Consider the following 21,542-nt stretch of genomic DNA (forward strand, 5'->3'; position numbering starts at 1 on the left):
CATCTACTGTGAGACGCCACACACACTAATGAAAATTCCTATGTGAATAAAATATGCAATGGGAAGGTAAAATGCAAGCTCAAAAAAGTAAATTGCCATCAAGATCATAGGCTGACATGTTTCAGCTGGTGTGATCTCTGTGAGACTTATTCTGGGTTTGAATATCGGTTATCCTCACAAGCAGATGCGATTAGATTAAACGTGTGAGCTGCTTCATTTGTGTTTCTATTCTGTTCATGCTATCAGCAAGCAAGGAGTGATGCAGACAAATGGACAAATGGTACAGATCACCTACCAGTTACTTTATGCAAGGTTAAAAGCCATAGACTTCCTATGCAGTGCAACACCACAACAGAAAGGATCAGAAAAAAGCCTGGCAGTGGAATCCTACAAAACCAACAAGCCTTAGTAAACCACAACAGTAATGTGACAGACATGTGTACATCCTGGTAGGATTGTGTTTGTTAAGGTACAGTAATAAACTGATGCAAAGCTTGCATACAGGGACTGTGTGTTCCATTTTAAGGAACAACCAATAACACGAACAGCCTGTCGGAATGACTTAAGCAAATATTGTTTCTGTTTTACCATTCATGGTTGCCCGTTTCTGTAGCCACAAGATTTCCTAACCATCTTGGCAAGACTAACGTTCTTAAGGGAGAGGGAAAAATTGTCTCTCCGTGTATTACATTCAAGCAAGTACCTGCACATTTCTTGCAGAAGACCACACAGAGATTGACAGAAGCCCAGTCTGGGTTTGGTGCCCCGCAGTCTGCACAATGCTGGTTTGCCTCCACAGTCCAGATCTTCTCGGCAACTTCGAAGTTGGACAGCGCTTCTGTAATTGACTGCTGCATCGCTTCCACCCACTCGTCCTTCTCGGTGTCCGACTCTGCTGAAAAACTAGGAAACATGGTGAAGAACAACAAGAATAAGCAGCTGCATCCACTGAGACACAGTCAACGAAGATAGATAGCCACGGTCTTACACGTGGAGCAAACAAAACCTGCAGTCAGGCAACCTGTGGTTACCCTGCAAGACTGCTGCCATTTTTGTGAAGTATTGCACACCCTGTACAACCTGATGCAATATCACCTGTATGCAGTGATGGGAATGATCAAGGGGGATACAATGTATGTAACTGTTACTCTGGAAGACAGCATAGGGAAGGAAAGAAGTGACCATTTTGACTGCTAGTGTCGTGGATGTGGGTTGAGCGTCACTGCAGATGAGCACAAGCGCTTTTCCAGGAGGTACAACATCAAGCCATTATACTCTGGCTAGCTCCCAGGTGCACAGTCACCACTCAATTTAATTGCCAATCTCAGTTGGATCTATGTTCATACTGAATGAATGAATTGTTATCGGAGGGCAATTTGCAGGTCAAAATAAGTTTCTACGTATGCTTTTTGCTCCTCCCCTTGCCCCATTTGTCCTGTGCCTTAAGAATCCCAGACAAGGGTTGTTGCGCTCTCAATGTTTGATAAAAGACTCCTATCTACCAGTGTGCCCTTCACAATTTCTTTCATATTAAATGGTCACACTGTATGTGCGAATCAGAGACGTACTGTACGCATCATCCATTCCCTAACCTGAAACTCACTTGCTTTGGAAAAAAACAAGTATCACTGGTAGGAGGTTTTGATATTTATTTCAAGGGCCCTTCATAAACCTTCTCAGTTACTCCAAGATATTTACAAAATGTGTTGAATTGACCCGAATAGAATACAGATGTCAGTGGCGGGGGGGGGGCAGCTTTGCATTCATTCATGTGACATTAACTTGTACTGTGTCCCTAAGCAAATCAATGAGTGTTCCAGATTTTTTATGATGGAAAAAGCAGTCCTGCACTTGCACCACATAATGTGGTTGGCAGGTACACGAGCCCTGGTTGTCAGGGAAGGCAAGTATGTCAACTGTTCTTTGTGTGATTCTCGGTACCACCTTTATGCGCGTTGCATACTCAGATATCTCCAAGTGTTCGATGAGTGAGAATTGTGCATAGAATGAAATGTGTCAACTACTGTACATTTAATTTTTTGTTTTGCTCCAATATCACCTGGAATTTCAACCAAATGAGGATGACTACTCCCAACGCATCACCAAGAACAGTTGGGACAAGAAACACGAGGAAATTATTTCAGCTCCTATAGCATTGATGGAGCGTAGACAGAGATAGTCCAGGAAAAATGAGAGTGCTGTTAACATCCCTGTCCCAAATACCGAATAGCCACTCGGATAATATGCATGAACAGTGCTCGTCGGAGAACGAAAATTGCCTTACTGTGATAAAGTCTATTTTCCTTTTCATGCAGAATATCAATTCGCATTAGTTGATTTAAATTTTAAATTCAATAACATCCCTATGTAACCTACATTTAAGCCTTCTGGACCCCCATGTGCACCTAATTACCCTTATTCCAGGTTTGAGACTTGTTACAAGCTCACCTTTTTTTTTACTTGCGGTTGTAAAAAACCTAGTGCCTGCCCCGCTCCAGGTAACAAAGTCTTGTTTGTCCAAAATGAGGTTTTAAAAAAATCCACTGCTTAACCAAGCATCAGAAGGAATGTTCGAGAGGGCCACATGTTCTGTCTGACAAGTCTAGAAACACAAACATATGTGGGTGGGTGGGAAGTTAGGAAGGTGGACACTCGCCTTGAGGGTTTGCCAGAACCTCCCACTGCTCCATGATAAGAAAAATAAAGGCTGTTATACTTGAATATCCAAGGTTTCAGGGACTGCTCATTCCATGCTGTTTCTTGGAAAATGAACCTCGAGCCCAGAGCTAAATACACAGAGACAGATTTCAGAAAGGATTTCTTGCTGGACTGTTTCCTAAATTCTGCTGCTCGGAATATTACATTTGAGAAATATGTGAAATGTATTAAAAGGGTGCGAGCCACCAACAGGTCCATCTGTCCAATTGTTAATGTGGTTATCAGATGGTCAGCACTAGCTCTAAAGAAGGGTGTGACCGAAAGCTCTTCTCTGCTTTATTACCAAGCTATGAATGAACCTATAACAATTAGGAATTTAAAATCACACATCATGGGTTCTTTTCACAAAGATAAATTCACACATGTAAATTTAGCCACATATAAATCTACTGCTGCACCAGAGTGTAATCCGCCATTTCGAAGTGTATATTCACATCTAGGTTTAAACTTACATGTCTTTACCCCTCTCAGTTCATGTTGTAGAGACATGTAAGATTGAATTTTAAAGTGTAAAGTTACAACTAGTTACTTTTAACATATTGGTGGAGCTCTTAGACCCTATGGGAAAGTATATTGGAAAATATTAAAGTTTATTACTTAAAAAAAAGAAAAGAATTAAAAATGACCTAAAATGAAATATTGATGTAAAACATTTCATATTTATTATTAACTTAATATATAACTAATTAATAAATATTTTACATAATATTAACACATTCAAGTAATTGTGTATTAGTTGAAATATATATAATTTAGAAATATTTATCTTAAAGAGAAAAAAAACACACAATAAAATATTTATATTTATTAATTATGTAACCAATTTTTAAATAATAAAATAAACATTTAATAATATACATTTTATACCAAAAAGGTTATATATATATCTCAAAGATTAAAATCCTTCCCCATCTGAAAACATTAAGCCCACACGGGTTAGCACGAACTCTCACTTTATTCCGGCATGACACGTTTCGGCATGGATTGCCTTTATCAAATGCCTATACCACTCGTATTGCTAGTGTCCACTTTTAAATATAGAGTGCCTCTCTGATTGGTGGGGAAACTCTAGCAGGCCAAGAGGGATGTCCTGAACTCGGCACTCCGAGTTTGTTTACTGCAGGCACTCTAACGTGAGTACTTTCCCCAGTGGGCGGTGCCTGCAGCTGTTTTAAGTCAAAATAATTAAATAATTTTATTTAACATTATTTCCTGTGGGGTGCTATTTTAAGTCCTTGTGTCTATTATGTCCTATGGAAGTATGTTGCTGCACCTGTGAGTGGCCATGTGTGGTGCTTGACATACTCAAAAAACTGGTCTGGGGTAGAATTGCGGCTGTTTTGCCACCTTGTGCTTTAGTAACTTTAGAAGTGTCGTTTATGAATAGCAATGGGCTTACTCTTTTGTGGGTGGGTGTTAGTAGTAGCCCAACCCTCCGTAAACTCCTCCTTTCTTGTCCTTAAACCCCACCCATTTTGTAGTGAATATTTCCTATTTGTGCACCCCTCCACCTTAAACTTACATGCGTAGAGATCGCGCCATAGAAAAGATAGGAGAGCTGGAGTTCTCCATCTGTTGGTTTGTTAATTGCATTTTCTAAGGAAGAAAGTATTACTGTAGTGCGACTTTATATTCTATAAAATGCAATTTGTCAATCGGGCCTCATGAATAAAACTCAGTGCAACTTTCCCCCAGAATATATAAACTGAAAAGGCGTCAGATCACTTGAGTGATGAGTGTGAGTGCTGACCCTGTACATGGGCTCCTGTGAGCGGCTTCTCTACCCACGCTCTCTCGGCGATGGCATTTCAGACTGTCATGCTGCAAGTGTCACGGGACTCACCTGAAGATCCTGTACGGAGTCGTCAAGTCAAACCCTCTCCGATCGGTGTCTTTCACGTTCCCCACATTCATCTCAATCATCATTATTCCAATTCTCATCCTGAAATCCTGAGAGAGATGAGGAAAGAAATTCAGGCATGAGGACAAAATAACAGTAGATTTCATGGCAAAGACCTGTAACAAATATACTCTCCCAATGAGCGCAGATACAGAATGACAGTCCATTATGGGCCACTGTGCCTCCTCGAGAAGAAAAGACAACTTCTTCATGCACATTTATAATCCAATTTGTTATACTAGCATGCTACCTCCTGAACCTGGTGGTATATTCAAGACAAAAATCACACTCAATTGGCTAATAATTGTTTGGTACTTAAAGCCACACATTCAACCACTGCTGAGGATACAGCCAAACCTTTTGACACTATGGTTGATACAGGAGCAATAACCATAACATATAATTAGAAATATATAAGATGCGTCATTTAGAAAGCAATTATAGAGACTTTCTCAATAAATTTCAGATATTCGAAAAATACTAATACCCTCTTTATATTAATCTTAAAATGCTTGACATGATAAAGGGCAAACAACTCCTTGAAGATACTTTACCATCCTTAGGCGAGAGTACTTCATCATCCCTATTTCCATTTTATCCTACGTCGATGCATTATTATGGATTTTCTCTTCCCCCCCTTTTAGATTCCTTGGTTGTGTATTTACTGTTTTATTATAGTTGGCCCTATCTGTATGAGCTGAAGTGATGTTTTCAGTAGTTGATTCTATACAGAATTGGCATTTGATAAGATTTAGTAGATAGTTAAATTAAAGACTCATATTGCTTAGAATATGATATACCACACACTCATAAGACTGATATATGGAAGAGAATATGATATACCACACACCCTACATAGCCCATTATAAATAACTGATACAATCCAGGCACACATTGCATAACACCCACTGGTACCCGAAGCTGCCGTGCACTTCCCAATAAGCCTTACCACTATCTGCGTACAGTATTTGCAACATAATATGACAACTCTGGTGGAAATAAGACATTATTATGTCATGATTAGCCTACTATCCCAGGCACTGCAAGCTGATGCACATGCACGGAGGCAGAACGTTAAGCTATGAAGTGTTTATATAGAGCAGTAAAAGATATTTGCATGGGCTGAGCACTGCTGGCGTCACACTGTTGTGCCTAGCAAAGGGTAGTCCTATAAGGGGTCTGGTCTTTCAACCTTACACCAAACCAGTGTGTGCATGCCCTTGGGCTTCCTGTTGGGAATGTTCAATGTCAAGCTTTGCATGTACCTAGCTTGACCTTCTTGTTCAGGGTATATCAGGTTGTGGAAAGGGGTGCTAGGACTCTGTCCAAGCATTCACTCCCCAGAGCCCTTCGCGTATTTCTTCTGTGGCGATGTGCCATGTTTACTTGTTGTTAATGTGAAGGAGTAAGGTATAGCTAGGCCGAAAGGTAAGTAATTGAGGGCATCGTGAACAAGCATCCACGATGGCGAGGCTTACTCTTACTGGTCTCCTGGGACACCCTCTTGTTGGCAAGACAACTGACAGTCAGGTTGCTGCAGGTAAGAATGGCTTGAGCAAGTTTTTGATGATTTGGTTGAAGGTTAAACTAGTCGACAGAGTTCTTACTAGTCATGTGCTTAAGGAGTTGTTGCAATCCCATGGATCTAGCTGTCCTCAAGTGCTGGTGCTTTGCTGCCTGACAGCACAAGGTTGTGCTGACAGAGCCTTCCAACATCGTTCAATACTCCCTTTAAGTCCGCCCATGTCTTTCTCCTTGTGTTCACATGCATCATAAGTTTCTTCCTGTGCTAGAGGTTTTCATTGTTTGTGTGCCTCACAGTGTTTTCCAAAGTTCTGCCGAAGAAGCAGTACAATGTTGTTTTCTTTGGATTTGAGTGGTATGGCATAGTGCAATGTCTTGCTATACCATGTGGTGCAATACTGGTTGTACGGTACTGCGAGGCTGTGTGGCATGCAGTGGTGTTGCATGGAACAGTACTGCGTGGTGATGTGATCTGCAGTATTATTGTATGGTATGATGTGGAGGTGGATGTTGTGGTGCTGTATTCTGTAATATAGTCTGGAATGGTGCTGTAGAATAAGTCGCGAAGTGGCGTTGTGCTGTGCTTTTTGTGTTGAAAATTGTTGTGATCTGTCTTGTACAGAGTCAAAGAGCACAAGCTGCTCTGGTGTGATGATGAAAGTATGGGGACGTTTGATGCTAGATCATGTGGTGGCATATAGAGTGACGGGGTGTTCGGGGACCTGTTATTGTATAGTGATGGAGGGTGTCGTATGGAAAGTCGTGATCTGTTAAGGTACATGTTCAGAATGGTACAGTGCGGTTTAGTAAGGTATCACAATCATGATGCGGTGTTGACTGGCAAGATCTGATGAGATGTGGTGAAAGCAGAGCCTTAATGTGTTCTCTAGTGTGATGTGAAGTGTGCAGTGTTTTGTGAGCAAGTGTGGGACAGTGTGAGGTGGTGTTGTGTGGGGAGGTGTCTTGCTATATTGTGTCTAGAGAGAGGTTGTGAAGCTCAGTTGGGTGGTGTTATGTTGCATAGTGCACTCTGATGTGGTTTGGTATGGTATAGTAATATATTGTGCAATAGTGTGAAGCAATGTGATGTGGTGTGTTGTGATACAATGATACATTGTGGTTCAGCTAAGGTATGGCATTGTGATGTCTGATATGATCTGGTACATCATGATGAGTTGTCAGAACTGGTGCTGTAATGTGCCATTGTTACATAGAGTCCTGTGGCCTGGCGCGGATGCAATTCAACACAAAACCATCACCAACTGTTTCTTTGTGCGGGACTATGTGTTTCATTACGTCTAATGTCTCTTAGGGTTTTCTTCTCTTGCCTGTGTTATTCAAAGTTTTGCGTCTTTGAATGTTCCAGTGTAAGTCATCTTGGTGAGTCTCTCCAGGTGCTTCTCTATATCTTGATTTAATTTTTCTGAAACTTTCTATTTGTTTTTCTGCCAGCATCTGCCTGTGGCTGTGTCTCTTATTTCTCTGCTCTCCTGATGTCCTGTTGTACCAGAGTGTGTGTCCTCGAGCTCTATATGCAGGTGTGGGAAGAGCGGATACTGGCGGGCTAGTGGTGTGTGCATGACATTAAGGATTTGGAAATAGGGAAACCGCACATGCAGAATCATGCACTGAATCTGCCTTCTTGAATGTGCTAGAGACTTCAAAGGCTGGATGTTGAGGGTGGGGGGCAGCATATCCATATCCCCTACCTACTATGACACCAAATCAACAAAGTTGTGGAGGTGCATCGCATTACTCAACAATGCAGTCTTTAATGGCTGTAAAAGCACAATAACGTGTGTTCCCCTGTTTTTTTTCAAACACATATGGTTTCTGATGGAGCATCATGCTGCCCTAGACATACAAACCTCAGCATTCTTATAGAGGAACACCTTGTCTCCAGACACCACCACATAAGGTTTGAATTTGTAGCCCTTGAGGTCCAGAAGGCCGACTTTGTCTGGAGTGTCCACAGCAAGCCCGGGCTGGATATAGGAGTTCCTTTTGTCCTTGATGACCTGTTCAAAGACCCTGACCCACTCACTGCGCTCAGCTGAAACAAGAAGATAAAGCTTCATCATCATGGGCCACCACCGCACGCCTGCCCTTATCCAGAGGATCAACAGGCACCACATGCTCTTCCATTAGATACCAGAGATGTTCCTCTCACCAACCCGATCCCCCACCCTCATACCAGATCACTTGAAAATAAAACCACATACTCTTCCAGTTATTCCAAAACACCCTCAAAGTTTTAAAACTATACAAAAAAATGTATTCAAACAAGAACTGCTTGCTCACTAGAATGATGTATTGCGTAGAATTTCAGGGGCCACTGCAGACATTTTACCAAGAGTTGTACTAATTTCCCTCGAGTAAAAATAGTAATTGAAATTCATGTTTGAGACAGTTCTATACATTTCAGCGAGATGATTAATCATCTGCTCAGATAAACTAAAAACCAATCAAAGAAACATACAACAGCTCATAAAGACATAAATGCCTTTACCCAACTGGTCACCTGATCTCCTGATCCATCCAGAATGCTTTTTCTTTTACCGTAACCTCTTGTGTTAAAGGTAATCCTGGAGACTGTGGGGATGCTTTTGCAGTAGTCTCTTGAAATCATTTCCATGTCATTGTCAAGTTGTGGAGCTCTTACCAAGCAAAGATTAGTGTGTAAAAGTCCTAGTTCCATGCTACAGGAAGTCTTGTATCAGAATCCAGTAGCTTCAGAGGAGGAGACCAAGGTTACAGACCCTGCACAGCAAGAGCGAGATCTACCTTGTGCCGAGACACCTGATTTTGCTCCTTATTATCATTTCTGTGCTCTCCAGTATTAGATGATTGATGCCACTAACATCCAGGCAATACACCTTTTGGTGGTCATTTGCTTGGTTTGAGCAAGAGCTCGTCAGCCGGCGATGCCGCCGCTGTTTGACTCGCAGTCTGCCCCGCCCGAGTCCTTGTTAGCGCTTTCTGGAAGTGGCTTAACTAAAATCTCACGAATGCAGAATGCTGAATATTGGGCCACATTTCTATCCAAGATTAGATGACTGGGTACATACTAAATCTCTTTTAAGACACTTGTTAAAAAGTGCATTTATATGCTTCATACTCTTGGTTTTAAGGAGTTTATTTTCATGTTTTTTGCCTGAATACTGTAAATTTGCGTTAAATCCAGAAATGAGAAGAAGGTTTATTCCATTTTACATGGATCAGCTTCTGCTGCAGATGGGAAAATGTAAGTAAAAACTAAGGGAGATTATTGGTGTTGAATAGGTAACAAATATCAAGAGATGGTTAAGCATACCCTATTGAATTGTGTTATGCTGGAAAGATAAAGAAAAAACTTTGTAATCCCATATGGTGAATTTTTAGGATTCTGTTCCAGTCAACATCATTTGGTTTTTTGGAACGGCCTATATGAGAAAGGTTATTTGCAATGCATTTAACGTTTGGAAATAGTCATTAACAGAACAATACATCGGCTTGATTCTATGAGTTTCCTTACTTACTACAAAAGATGTGTTTCAGATTTGTATGGTTTATATGAACCTAACAAACGGTTCATTAAATTGTAAAACAAAAAGGAAATGTCATTCCTGTCAGTAGCCCTTCTCATGTTTGGTTTTCTCCATGACTCCTTCCATCTTTGGAGCTCTCTTAGCTCGAGATACTGTGGTTCGGCCTTGAGCTCTCTTATTACTCTTTCAAAGAGTCTGCATTCAGTTCTGGATCTTTGTCTGTCCTCTATTCTGAATATTCCTTCCATCTGTTTTGTGTTCCATTTCAATCTCTGTCAGGTGTCCAGTGCTGCCTCATATAAGTTGCCAGAGCCGCTGACTTTGGAATTGGGAAACCAGGCTGGAGTCCTGGCCGCGGCTCAACATCCAGCAACTCTGGGCAGAGTACTGAATCTTGCGGTGCCTAAAGAAATGTGTAATATAATCTGGTGCTCACGTAAAGCACTCTAATGCCCTTGGGCTAATATGTTCACTGAAAAAAACAAAGGTTAAAGTAATGCTATAGTTAGGTGAATATGTCAATAACATTATGTTTTGAACTCAGAAAACCACAAAAATTTACCAGTTATAGTTAGCAGAGCCAGCTATACCTTGCGCTCCCTCCATGCACTGCTTATGACCTCACATATTACATTACTCATGATGACTCAAATGACATAATTGAGGACATCACTGATGACGCCATACCCGAGGGGCATCCATTTTTAACAGGGACATGTTGTGGGCTCTTGGGGGAGCTCCAGGGCCCCTGCGGCCCGAGCCAGCTGTCGCATGGTGTGGGAGCCCACACTGCTTCCAACGGGAGGGAGCAGCTATTAGGCCATGGGGACCCCATCTCCCAGGCCATTTTTGTTTTTCTTACAGGGGTGGGAGTGGCATGTAGCCCCCCTCCCCAAGCCTATTTTGGCTTTGGGGACCCTATCTCCCGGGGCCCGCATGAATTAAAGGTGGGCACTACAGTGCCCATCCAGGGCAACCACCTTGGTCAATGTTGGGGATTTCGAGGGGGGGGGTCACCGGCTCCCCGCATACTTTGGGAACCGGCATTGCTCCAGACCGGAGGAAGCAGCTATTTGTGCTACTCGCTGTGGGCAGGAGTAATGCGTTGATGTGTTCCCTGCCCGGACTGAAACAGATCACAAGTTTGCTCCCAGCCAACGGGAGCATTTTTAAAGCTCCTGCCTGCTGGGAGAAGACTTTGTTTGCTCCAGTTTGGCAGGAGTTTTAAAAATGCTCCCCCCAGACAGAAGCAAACACAAGTTTCCCTGCCGGTGCCAGTGCGGGCAGGGAAACTGCTGTGTCCTGGAGGTCAGGCTCCTTGGGCACAGTCACTGTGGCCCCAGGGGATAGGCCTCCTGGGGCCATTAATGGCTCAGAGAGCTGTGTGGCCTCCTCCCCTTGAAAAATGCATTAGGAACCAGGGGATTGGGTCCCCAAGGTCGAAAGCTGCTCAGGGCCACGTGCCCCCTCCCCTTAATTAAACAATGCAGCCCCAGGCTTCCATTTTTTTTCTGCGATACTGTGGGAGTCCCGCAGGATCATGGCCAAACTTGCAGTTAGAATTTTGCCCTGTGGGACTTCCTCTGGGTCCCCCCATTGGGCCTAGGGAGCAGGGTATCCCTAACCTACCCCTTTATATTTTTTTTTATGCAAGTCCAGTACACGGGACTAAGCTCCCGAGTCCTGTAATGGCTGCCAGAAACATTTTTCTCAAGTTACTGGCACCCAATAAGAGCGCTCACTCCGGCTGGGGCCTGACTCCTGTGGGAGCGAGATAGCCCAAGGGGAAAAAGGTTCCCTGTACCAATCAGAATGCTCAATTTTTTAAAACTGGGTCCAAGGGACTCTCACAAGAGTCCCTCAAACCCAATCGTCCAGATACACAATTATTTTTAACCTTAATTTCTCAAAAACTACTGAAGGGATTTAATACAAATCACAAAAAGCACAATCTGCGTTATCAAGATCCAGCTTCCTGCCAAGTTTGCTGAATTCCATTCAGCCGCTTTTTGCTGTAGCGCCGACTAAAGAAGTCTATGTAAAATGCATGGGGATTTTGCTTTTTGGGACCCCCTTTATTCTCGGCACCCGCCTGACGGATCACCCCAAAAATCTCCATGTACAAACTAGTCAAAAAGTATCACCTTTTTAGGAAGTTTCGTGGAGATTTGTCAAACGGTGCTAAAGTTATTAGCAACACAAAAAAAACGCCTTTCCTATGGAAATGCTGACCTAACTATAAAACATGTCCCAGCTATGACTTGTTAACAGTAATGTGCTTGCACCAGGAGTAAGGGGACTGCCAGGGGACCCTCATCAGACACCAGCTCATCCCTTACTCTGATTAAATCCTGTTACTCAGTAATCTTACTTGTTTCCTGGCTCTCTGTTCCAACTAGCTCCTGTCCTCCTCAGTTCTTGTGGCATCAAGTTTCCCTTTCTTAGCAGCCAGGTGTGTACCTTGTTCAGATATCATTCTAAGTATGACATTCTAAGTATGACACCCCGAATCACCTAGTCCTTCCTCCAATCTCCGCAGCCACTCCTTTATCAGGTTGCCGCCACTGAGGTCCTGCTGTGCCTGCACAAGCAAGGATCCCCCGGGTTCATCGTATTCCCGCTTAACAGTGCTGATCTTTCGCTTTACCAGATAGTGCGCATTAAGGAAACAGAAAACTCCATGGGCTTCTCGGTCAACACCGGGTTCTGATCCCGGCTGTGCTTCCAGACCATTATTTCTGTTCATAACAGTCCAAGATTGCTCTGCGAGTATCAAGGATGAATACCGGGAATGCTGTGGAGTCATGAAAGACCAGCGAATGGTTTCCTCACAAGATGCCAAAGGTTGGTTATTGTTCCCAAACCTAACATGTCGCACTGCAATGGATTTAGCAGATGCATCTCTCACCAATGCAGCAGACGAACAGCTTTTAAAGTGGTCCATTCTGATCCCAAATGTTGAGGAGGGCTATCGAACCCACGTCTCGCGTTGCATTGCTGTGTCTCCTGGAAGATATAGGAGGCCAGCGGGAAACCCTCACACTGGTGAAGCCTGGGCACAATGAGTGCTAAGAGGAACATAGCACGACAGCGGAGCTCTCCGAACCCACCCTTGCTGGTGGCATGGAGCACAGCCATGGATTGGTGTGCAAAAATGGAAGAGTCTGTTTATGAGGCCCAGGGATTCCCCCAAAGCACACCAGGATCTGGTGTAAATGGTGGACTTATTACAGGATGCTGCAGTAGTCGTTCTAACTTTGAATGTACTAATGCTTATGATGACTGATACCAGCTTATGAGTCAGACTTGGACTGTAAAGCTGGCTGTAACTGTTGCAAAATTAATAAAAATGTTTTATTTAAGAAATGGTCCATTCTGCGGCTCACCTGCTACTGTGATTGTTAACATATTCAGTGTATACGTCCCAGCCTCAGCTTCCTCTCGCGCTGAGACGTTAGTGACTGCGTGGGATGAAGACGCGGACTACCACCCGATCATGTGATTAATGGAAAACAACTGCAGCTTCTATCCATCACCTCCTCGAATTATGACAATAAAGAAAAATGAAGTGATTGTGTGCATCTGCTTTATCCTCCCAGACTGGCCGACTACAAATCAGGAGACGGGTGCCTTTGTGCGAGTTCTTCCGGATGCAAATACCACCTTCATCTTGGAGCTTTCAAGACTTTAAACTCTTATCCCATCAACCTGTGTGCACAGATGTGACACTACAGGAACATAAAAAGGGTTCCAGACTATGTCCGTTAAAGAAAACTCTAAACCACAACCACCACAAAATATGCAGTAAAGGTATATCTGCTTCTACCAGTCAAAATCTTACGTTGGATACAACCGTCTCTCACCATTACTAAATACCTCACTGCTCTGCATTTCCTCACCTCTGTGACTGCAAAGCAGTTTTTGACACCAACACACACTCTCTGCTTCCTTGTCTGACAGCATGAAGTTGGATATGTAGTTGTGTTATTCAATTTCCACTACAGTAGTTCTGCTCCTGTCTTCTTACCACAGTGATTTAGGGCCTCATGTAGGTAGCCAAATACCGGTCGGTAACAGCCGATTTTCGGTAATTATACCGTTACCGACCGGTATTTAGGCTTTTGGTATGTAGGGGGACAATTTCTGTATTCGGAATTTACCGAATCGGTAAAATTACCGAATCGGTAATTTTACCGATTCGGTAAATTCCGAATACAGAAATGAGATGTAGGGGGAGTGTGTGGGTGATGTTTAGAGTCGGTATTTACCACCAACTAATAGTTGGTGGTAAATGAAGAATGGATGTGGAAATGCATTTCAAAGCGCCTAGAAGTGTGCAATGTGGCAGATATACATGCCCTTAGGGCATGTATGTGTGCCACATGTGCACACATGGCCGTTTCAGGGGTGCAACAGGGTGTCAATGTGACACCCTGCCACCCTTGCATGTGTTCCCCCCCATTACCGAATCGGTATTTACCGATTAGGTAATGAGGCATACCTTCCCATCAATGGGAAGGTATGCCTCATTACCGAATCGGTAAATACCGATTCGGTAATTACCGACTCACTCCGATTCGGTAACATTTACCGAATTTTTACCTACATACACTTTACCGATTCTTAAATACCGAATCGGTATGATTCGGTATTTTAGAATCGGTAAAGTGTATGCCACCTACATGAGGCCCTAAATCCTTTAAAGTGAACTTCTCCAAGAGCTGTAGTACTCACCGTCACTCTCTGCACGGAAGACAAAGTTGCGGTTGTTCGTGATCACTTCAAATTTCTGGTCACCAATGGCAGCAACCCGACATATTGACTTCACTGGGATGAACCTTTTCGAGTACATATCCTGCGGAAAATTGACAGATGAGGTAAAATAAAAGAGGGCACAAAAAATAAATGACATGCTCATGGGAGAGACAAATATGCAGCGTTTTCAGAAAGCATCTGGTTGGAGGCTTTGTGATGGTCCATAGAAAATGTTGGGTCGGCCAATAAAGAACTTCAAGTACTGATGTTGATAGATATCCTCACTCCCAAGATCAATGTGGTGATTAGATGTATTTTTTCATGTGTTAACACTCTAAACACAATTCTGCCATGAGTGCACCCGTAATTCATCCAGTCAAGACTAAAGTGATCGTCTGAACTCAGGTCTCCTGTATTTGTGTTGAAGACTGCAAAGTGCCCAGGATGTCCTGTTTATTCGTTCAAGTACATTTTTTACTCGAGCGGCAGCAAAATCAACTCAAACGGCCACGTGCGCTTGTGCAATGCATGGTACCGCTCGCACTGATTTCCACCACTGCTTGTGCTACCGGTGTTAAATTGAAGCGCAAGCGGCATATTTTCCGCCCATTGGTGTAATCTTGCAGAGTTGTCCTGTAACTCCGCAGAATTGAGTGAAACTCCCTGAGGCCACCCACCCCACTCCGAAGTCACAAGTATGTCTTCTTCAACTGAGAACCTTTTCGGCTGGCAGGGTTATAACGCCATCTATTTAGGATAACTCCTATAAGTTATTGGAATATTTACATGTAATGCTCCAGAGCTGCTCTACATGGCCTTCTAGTATTCTGGTTCAGTGACAAGAAGCCAGTGCCATGGCCTTCTAGTGTTCTAGTTCAGTGACAAGAAGCCATTGCCATGCCCTTCTAGTGTTCTAGATCAGTGACAAGAGGCCATTGCCATGTCCTTCTAGTGTTCTAGATCAGTGACAAGAAGCCATTGCCATGCCCCTCTAGTGTTCTAGATCAGTGACAAGAGGCCATTGCCATGTCCTTCTAGTGTTCTAGATCAGTGACAAGAAGCCATTGCCATGCCCCTCTAGTGTTCTAGATCAGTGACAAGAAGCCATTGCCATGCCCCTCTAGTGTTCTAGATCAGTGACAAGAGGCCATTGCCATGTCCTTCTAGTGTTCTAGATCAGTGACAAGAAGCCATTGCCATGCCCTTCTAGTGTTCTAGATCAGTGACAAGAAACTATTGCCATGTCCTTCTAGTTCTTTATAATAATCAGATGATATAAAAGGATTTAGACATCAAACAATGCAAATCTGGGTATCGATGTATCACAGTGAAAATGAAACAACAGTGTTGAAGGTAAATATAGGAATGTTCTGATGTCAAAACAGTTGTGTCCCAAATACAACACAACAACATCATTAGTTATCACAGATGCGTAACTTTCTGGAAATAAACTTGCGTGTGGGGACAGAGGCACCCGGAAGTAGAAGGCAAACAGGAAGTGAAGCCCTCATCCTTTACCTGGTAAAGTGTCAGTCCCTGAAAGGATAGGATCTAGAATCTGAAAACTTAGCATGTCCACAGAAGGGATTTAGCGGTCCAGATTTTGCAAATAATCACACACTAATGGCATGTGGGATACTGGTGACTGAAGGGAGTGTCGAATGCACGAGAAAGTCACATTCAAAAGAATGAAGGGGCGGCCTTCAAAGGAGACTTGAACGGGCTTTGGCTTGTGATCTGGAGGCAGTAGAGAGAAGAGTGTGGCATTCAGAAGACCACACTGACAAATGGCGCCATTATTCACTAAATAAGTGCAGGGTCAGGGAGGCGACATCTGGCCTTGGAATTAGATTCCTGCAGATACACACAAGGACTGACGAATTTAGAACCAGGGGTGAGGAACAACACAGACTTATAATTATTGCATCAGTTTGTATGAATGAAACTGTAAATTCCTTTATTACCCACGTTGTTATGATCTGCAGTAAAATATTTAATAAAGAAGGTGAACCTTTCAGAGCACTAGCCAGAAGTGATATGTTCGCTCGCTTTCCATTACTCGCTTATACTTTTGTCCCAAAAAACAACGGCAAATTCAGAAAAGTCGACAACTTCCTGGTTTAAAGATGGCCATCTTTCAAGGCAGTGGTGTTAGCCATGCAGATGTGCATTGAAACGTAGTAGCAGCAGGATTCTAGAGAAGGTCACTTTCATGCGTGCGGTACGCCACGGAGGTCACGACAGACCAATGAGCCGCTTTTGACAGAGTGACAGGCACCAGTACAATAAATAGCACCAATTCTACCTCAGCTTCAAACTTCTAAATGTAGAACTCGCCAATGTTCACAAGCTTTGCGAAAATAAAGATATTATTGTAAAATAAAATAAGCAAATGCGTTTCTCAAAGTAGGTCATACCATTTAAAACTGTCATGAAAATTGCAAACAATCTGTACTGACAATCAGAGATTCGTATGCAGAAAGGCAAAAGGGTCTTCCTTTACGAAAGAGCACAACTACAACATATAAACTACTGGCACTATGGCAGAGACAGATATGGAGACAGAGTGTGGTATCACATCCACAATTACTCTGTTTTTTCTTTTTTTCCCTCTCTTTCTGGTCAATTTTCTTGCAAAATTGTCACAGTATACAAATAACCAACTACTACATCGCACAGGTTTTTGGTCACTGACTCATTTCTGAATATTGTTGGTGCATCTGTGTTCTGAAAGAATTGCAGGCATCACATCTTAATCATAAGAGGTTAAAAAAATTAATTGGTGATCTACGGAGAGAACGACACGCACAAACCCTGATGGTGTAAGAGGGATACAGAAGAAGCGCTGAATGCTCTAGAGCAGGGGTCTCCAACGAGTAGCTCGGGAGCTGCTGGTAGCTCTCCAGCTACTCATACGCAGCTCTCCTGTGTGCAGCCGTGCCTCATACTTTAGTAGTTGTTGCTTGGTTGAATTATTATATGTATAACAAACCTAAGTCATTCGCTGATGTTTGTGGAGCCTAAGGGCCTTATTTAGATCTTGGGGAGCGGGTTACTCCATCACAACGGTGACGGATATCCCGACGCCGAAATATAAATCCCATAGGATATAATGAGATTTATTTTTCGGTAGGCAGGGTATCTGTCACCGTTTAGTACTGACATTAACTTTGTTCCGGGGCATTGCAGCGATGGCTGTTCTGTATTACCCATGTAGAGGCATGCCACGTTGATAAAACATGTTTTACATTACTGCTGGGAGCCATGTCTGATGCACTGAGGTGATCACTACAGGTAATCTTGCATATAGTGGCCACTAATGTAATCTCGTCTGATGTGTGTGGTCAGTAATAAAACTGTAATAATATTAGTAGCTCGGGAGGATTTTCATTGAACATAATTAGCTGTTACTACAGAGGAGATTGGAGACCCCTGCTCTAGAGGATTAGACAGGTGAGAGTGGCCCACAGAGCAAAACGTACTTTGTCGCTGTCGTAGTAGCGGAGATATTCGGAGTCCAGCTTCACCCACCGTTTCTGGTAGATGTAGGACCTGCAGAGATTGGAAGACGCAGGGTTAGTCTCGGGCTGTAGATACTTCATCATGCTATTTGTAAGTACAACTGGAGTTGCAATAAATATTGACTGCTATGTGCAGAATAAGACACAAGGAAAGAATCAATGAAATATTTAGAGTAAATAAAATAGAAAAAAGCGAAGCAAAGTAAATGGTTGTGTGAGGTTTTAATGGTTTGATGTCTGGAGCATCCCAACAAAAAACAGGTGCATGCATGGCTTCCGTGCATGTAGTCTTGATTACACAAAAAAAGATGTACTGGGGCAGTATTCAATCTGTTATCACACAAATTGGTAAAATCAGGAAAGGGCGCGCTGGAGATCGAGTGATCACTGCAAGGGGCAGCTAAAGCTACATACAGGAGATAAAACATGCAAAGGAAAGAAGCCTCAGAGTTAGGAACAACTAGACTGGCAAATATGGACTTTTGCCTTAAGGAGAGAAGGGCTCAAATGTTATTTTCAGGGCTAAAGGAGGAATTTGTCAGAGAAACAAAACATTGGACTCATCAAAAAGTAAACCATGCCCATAAAACACAATGGTACTCAAATGCAGCAAGACAGTCTGTGTGTAATAATTTTAATGCATCATTACAGATGGTGGGAGTGACATCATTAAATAAGAAGGGAATGCAGTAGGCAGAGCAAAAAACTCAGTAAGATAAAGAAAAGAGAGATATAACCAAATAAAGAGCCGAAAACATTTGAGATATTTTTATGACAGGATAAATAACAAGCATTGGCAAAGTTAACAGATCTTGCCTATTAGAGCTATTGGCTTTGGTAATGTTTTGTAGCCATGCTATAAAGGAGCGTGGTGCTTTGTAGTGTGGCTAAAAGTAATTAGAAAAAACTATGATGGAGCCAGGGCTAGTGCACTCTGTGTTTTGAATCTCATTAGCACTGGATGCATCATAGTCCTTTTTCAATTATTATTTTTTGCCATGCTGCACGGCACCCACACTTCTATGCAGCATGGCTATAAATCATTGCCAAAGTCAGCCATGCCCATACTGTACAGGATGAACAAAAGGCAATGGCAGAAACAACAGTCGCAAAGGCGAGACCTATATGCTTTACCAATGCTTAGTAGGTCTCTGCACCACACTCCTGTGAGTGAGCAAATCTGTTACTCAGCATGCATGTAAAAAGAAATAATAATAAGACATCTGGCAAAAAATCCTATCAAATAAAGAAACCAGATAACATCTGTAGCCACAATAAAACCAAATAAAATCTGTTGTCACATTAAACATTTATTTCAAAGGAGAAAGGGCTTCTTTAAAGTGCATGTGGCACCGTAAAACAGAGCTACAAATGTCAAGAGGTTCAAACAAGAACGATGGGGAGGTTGATAAAATAAAAGTAGTGCCTCAATCACAGCATGGTCAGCAGAAGGACAGAAATCAATCTGAAGCTATCAGTGCTTGGTCCATGCTCCAGCCAAAAGAAGAGGAAGTGAAGCCAGCACAAGCTGTCCAATTAGAAGTCAGTAAATCAGAGTGACAATGAAGCCAACAAATGTTATGCAATGGGCGGGCTGCAAGTCCCTTGTTGTATACAATATCTCTAGAAAGCGAGCGAGCATGCAGCGCATGTGGTGTCGCAGCTGAGACCTAAAAATGGCAGGAATGAGAGAACACAGGTATGTATGACATGCAAGATCAGAAACATGAAATGGAAGTAAGAGTACTTTTGTTAGTTTGAACAATAAGAGTTCCACCAGGTGGGACGAAAGAGATTCGGAAGCTTAACATAAAAGGTGGTGGGTAAAAATCCATGTTGGTAAAAAAAGTGTAGCTGAAACTGGAGCCATAACGGCAAATAAAGTAACTGGGATGTACGAGATAATATACTAAGAGAGCTTATGCAAAGGCAAGCAACATTAAGAACAAGCCTGTTTGATGTCTAACCAGAGAACTTCACAGGTGTTGGAATGAACTGGGCAAGCATAAGGTAAAAAAAAACCTTCTTTAGCAGTAGCAAATCCTTCACATAGTGCAACTTACAAGTTTGTAAATAACTTCATGAGCCTGGTGAAGCGATCACCGTTAGTAAGTGGGTTAGCAACAGGTGATAAACAGTGCTAGTAAATAGCGCAGATTCTGCAGAGAAGGGGGGTGACTGGTTGATTTATTTGAAGATAGGCTTGAAGAACTGCATCTTGGAGAACATATTAAAAGAAGTGGGAGTGTGGAAAAGTTTATATGAGTGCTAGAGAAATGTCAGCTGTAACTCAAGACAAGAGGCGGCAGGCCCACATAGTCACAAAGAGTTTGTATAATTCATTTTAGACAAACATAGACTTGTTTACTTTTTAACATGGTTTACACTCATGTCATGTACAGCTTGTCAATTATTGGAGCTTATGATTGATATATTGTGGTGATTTTACTTATTTATTGTCTTTTATGATCAGATTGGTCGAAATAAAGACTTAATAAATTGAAATTGAATTTGATTTGATTTCATTTGATGATCTTAAATCCTATGCCAAGATGGTGGAGAGAGTCATTGGAACATGTCTATTTCTGCTGCAAGAATTTTCTGGTCAAATGATACCTACTGAGCTTTCCGATTGTTTTTAAAGAAAAACATACTGTAAAATGTATTATAATTATTTATTCATACCTTTATGCCTGCCCTAAACTGTACATTCTTGGACATTTATTTTGTTGACCCTATATACCCAGCTCACAGGTGGACAGCACACAGCACTTTTCAGAATATATAAAAGATTTGGTTAAAAGGCTACCCAGTCATAATAATTAGGAAGCAATTCTTAGTAGGTTTTCTTTTTGTCCACTCTGTCCCCAGTACAGTTTGTTAATATATGTCCTGTTATCCATCTAGAAAACAAGAGTTGTCTCAGTATCGGCTGTATTCAGGCGGTGGATCAGAGTTAAGGCCATTAGAAGATCACAGAGATGGCAGAGCTTATCCTGAAATCGGAGACAAGAGATTAACGCTATAGAAGAACATTATCCGGGCAAGCGCTCAGAGCTGTTAGAGCTTTAAAGAATCTGACTGCTGAAGAAGAGCTCAGAACCAATGACAAGCAGCAGCCATCGCCTCAGCCAGACAGGACAGCCATTTATTGATTTATCATCTGCAAAGCCATCACGACCCATAACCGTGCCTAAATGGCTGACAAGCTCAACATCTTCAATGACCCTCACCGTCGGATACCTTCAGCGTGGTGGAGCGAAAGTAATGCAAGAAAACAGCAAGACAACAGCCCTTCTCCATCGATGCTCCCAGAATCTAGAGCAATGTCCCTGCATCCATCAGAAGTGACCCAACCCTTCTCCAACAGAGCTGAAGATACAGCTCTGCAAAGAACACTCCATCCTGATGCAGCAACAAAGCACTTTTACTTTTAGGAACCAGCTACCCTTCCCACTCACATGTGCACAGTGTCTTTGGCTTGGACACACACTGTGCAGCACTCCACTTCCTGTATCTAGGTTTGCACTATATAAAGACCACATATATACATGGATGCCAATGTGTTGCTGACAATTCCAGCACCACCCATCGTGG

At 42.5% G+C, this 21,542-nt stretch overlaps 1 protein-coding gene across 20 annotated transcripts in view; it reads right to left on the reverse strand.

Annotated features, from left to right (window-relative positions):
• The window catches only part of ARAP1 (ArfGAP with RhoGAP domain, ankyrin repeat and PH domain 1), an 826,919-nt gene that overhangs the window by 210,962 nt on the left and 594,415 nt on the right, over positions 1 to 21,542 (reverse strand). For all 20 annotated transcript variants that reach the window (XM_085623389.1, XM_085623384.1, XM_085623387.1 and 17 more), the window contains 5 exons: positions 17,907 to 17,976; positions 14,404 to 14,524; positions 8,011 to 8,195; positions 4,562 to 4,668; positions 704 to 903 (listed from right to left, as the gene is read on the reverse strand). In XM_085623389.1, coding sequence (XP_085479515.1) covers positions 704 to 903; positions 4,562 to 4,668; positions 8,011 to 8,195; positions 14,404 to 14,524; positions 17,907 to 17,976 — 683 coding nt within the window. The remainder of the gene's footprint in view (positions 1 to 703; positions 904 to 4,561; positions 4,669 to 8,010; positions 8,196 to 14,403; positions 14,525 to 17,906; positions 17,977 to 21,542) is intronic.

Source organism: Triturus cristatus, chromosome 8, assembly GCF_964204655.1.
Source record: "Triturus cristatus chromosome 8, aTriCri1.1, whole genome shotgun sequence".
NCBI lineage: Eukaryota > Metazoa > Chordata > Amphibia > Caudata > Salamandridae > Triturus > Triturus cristatus.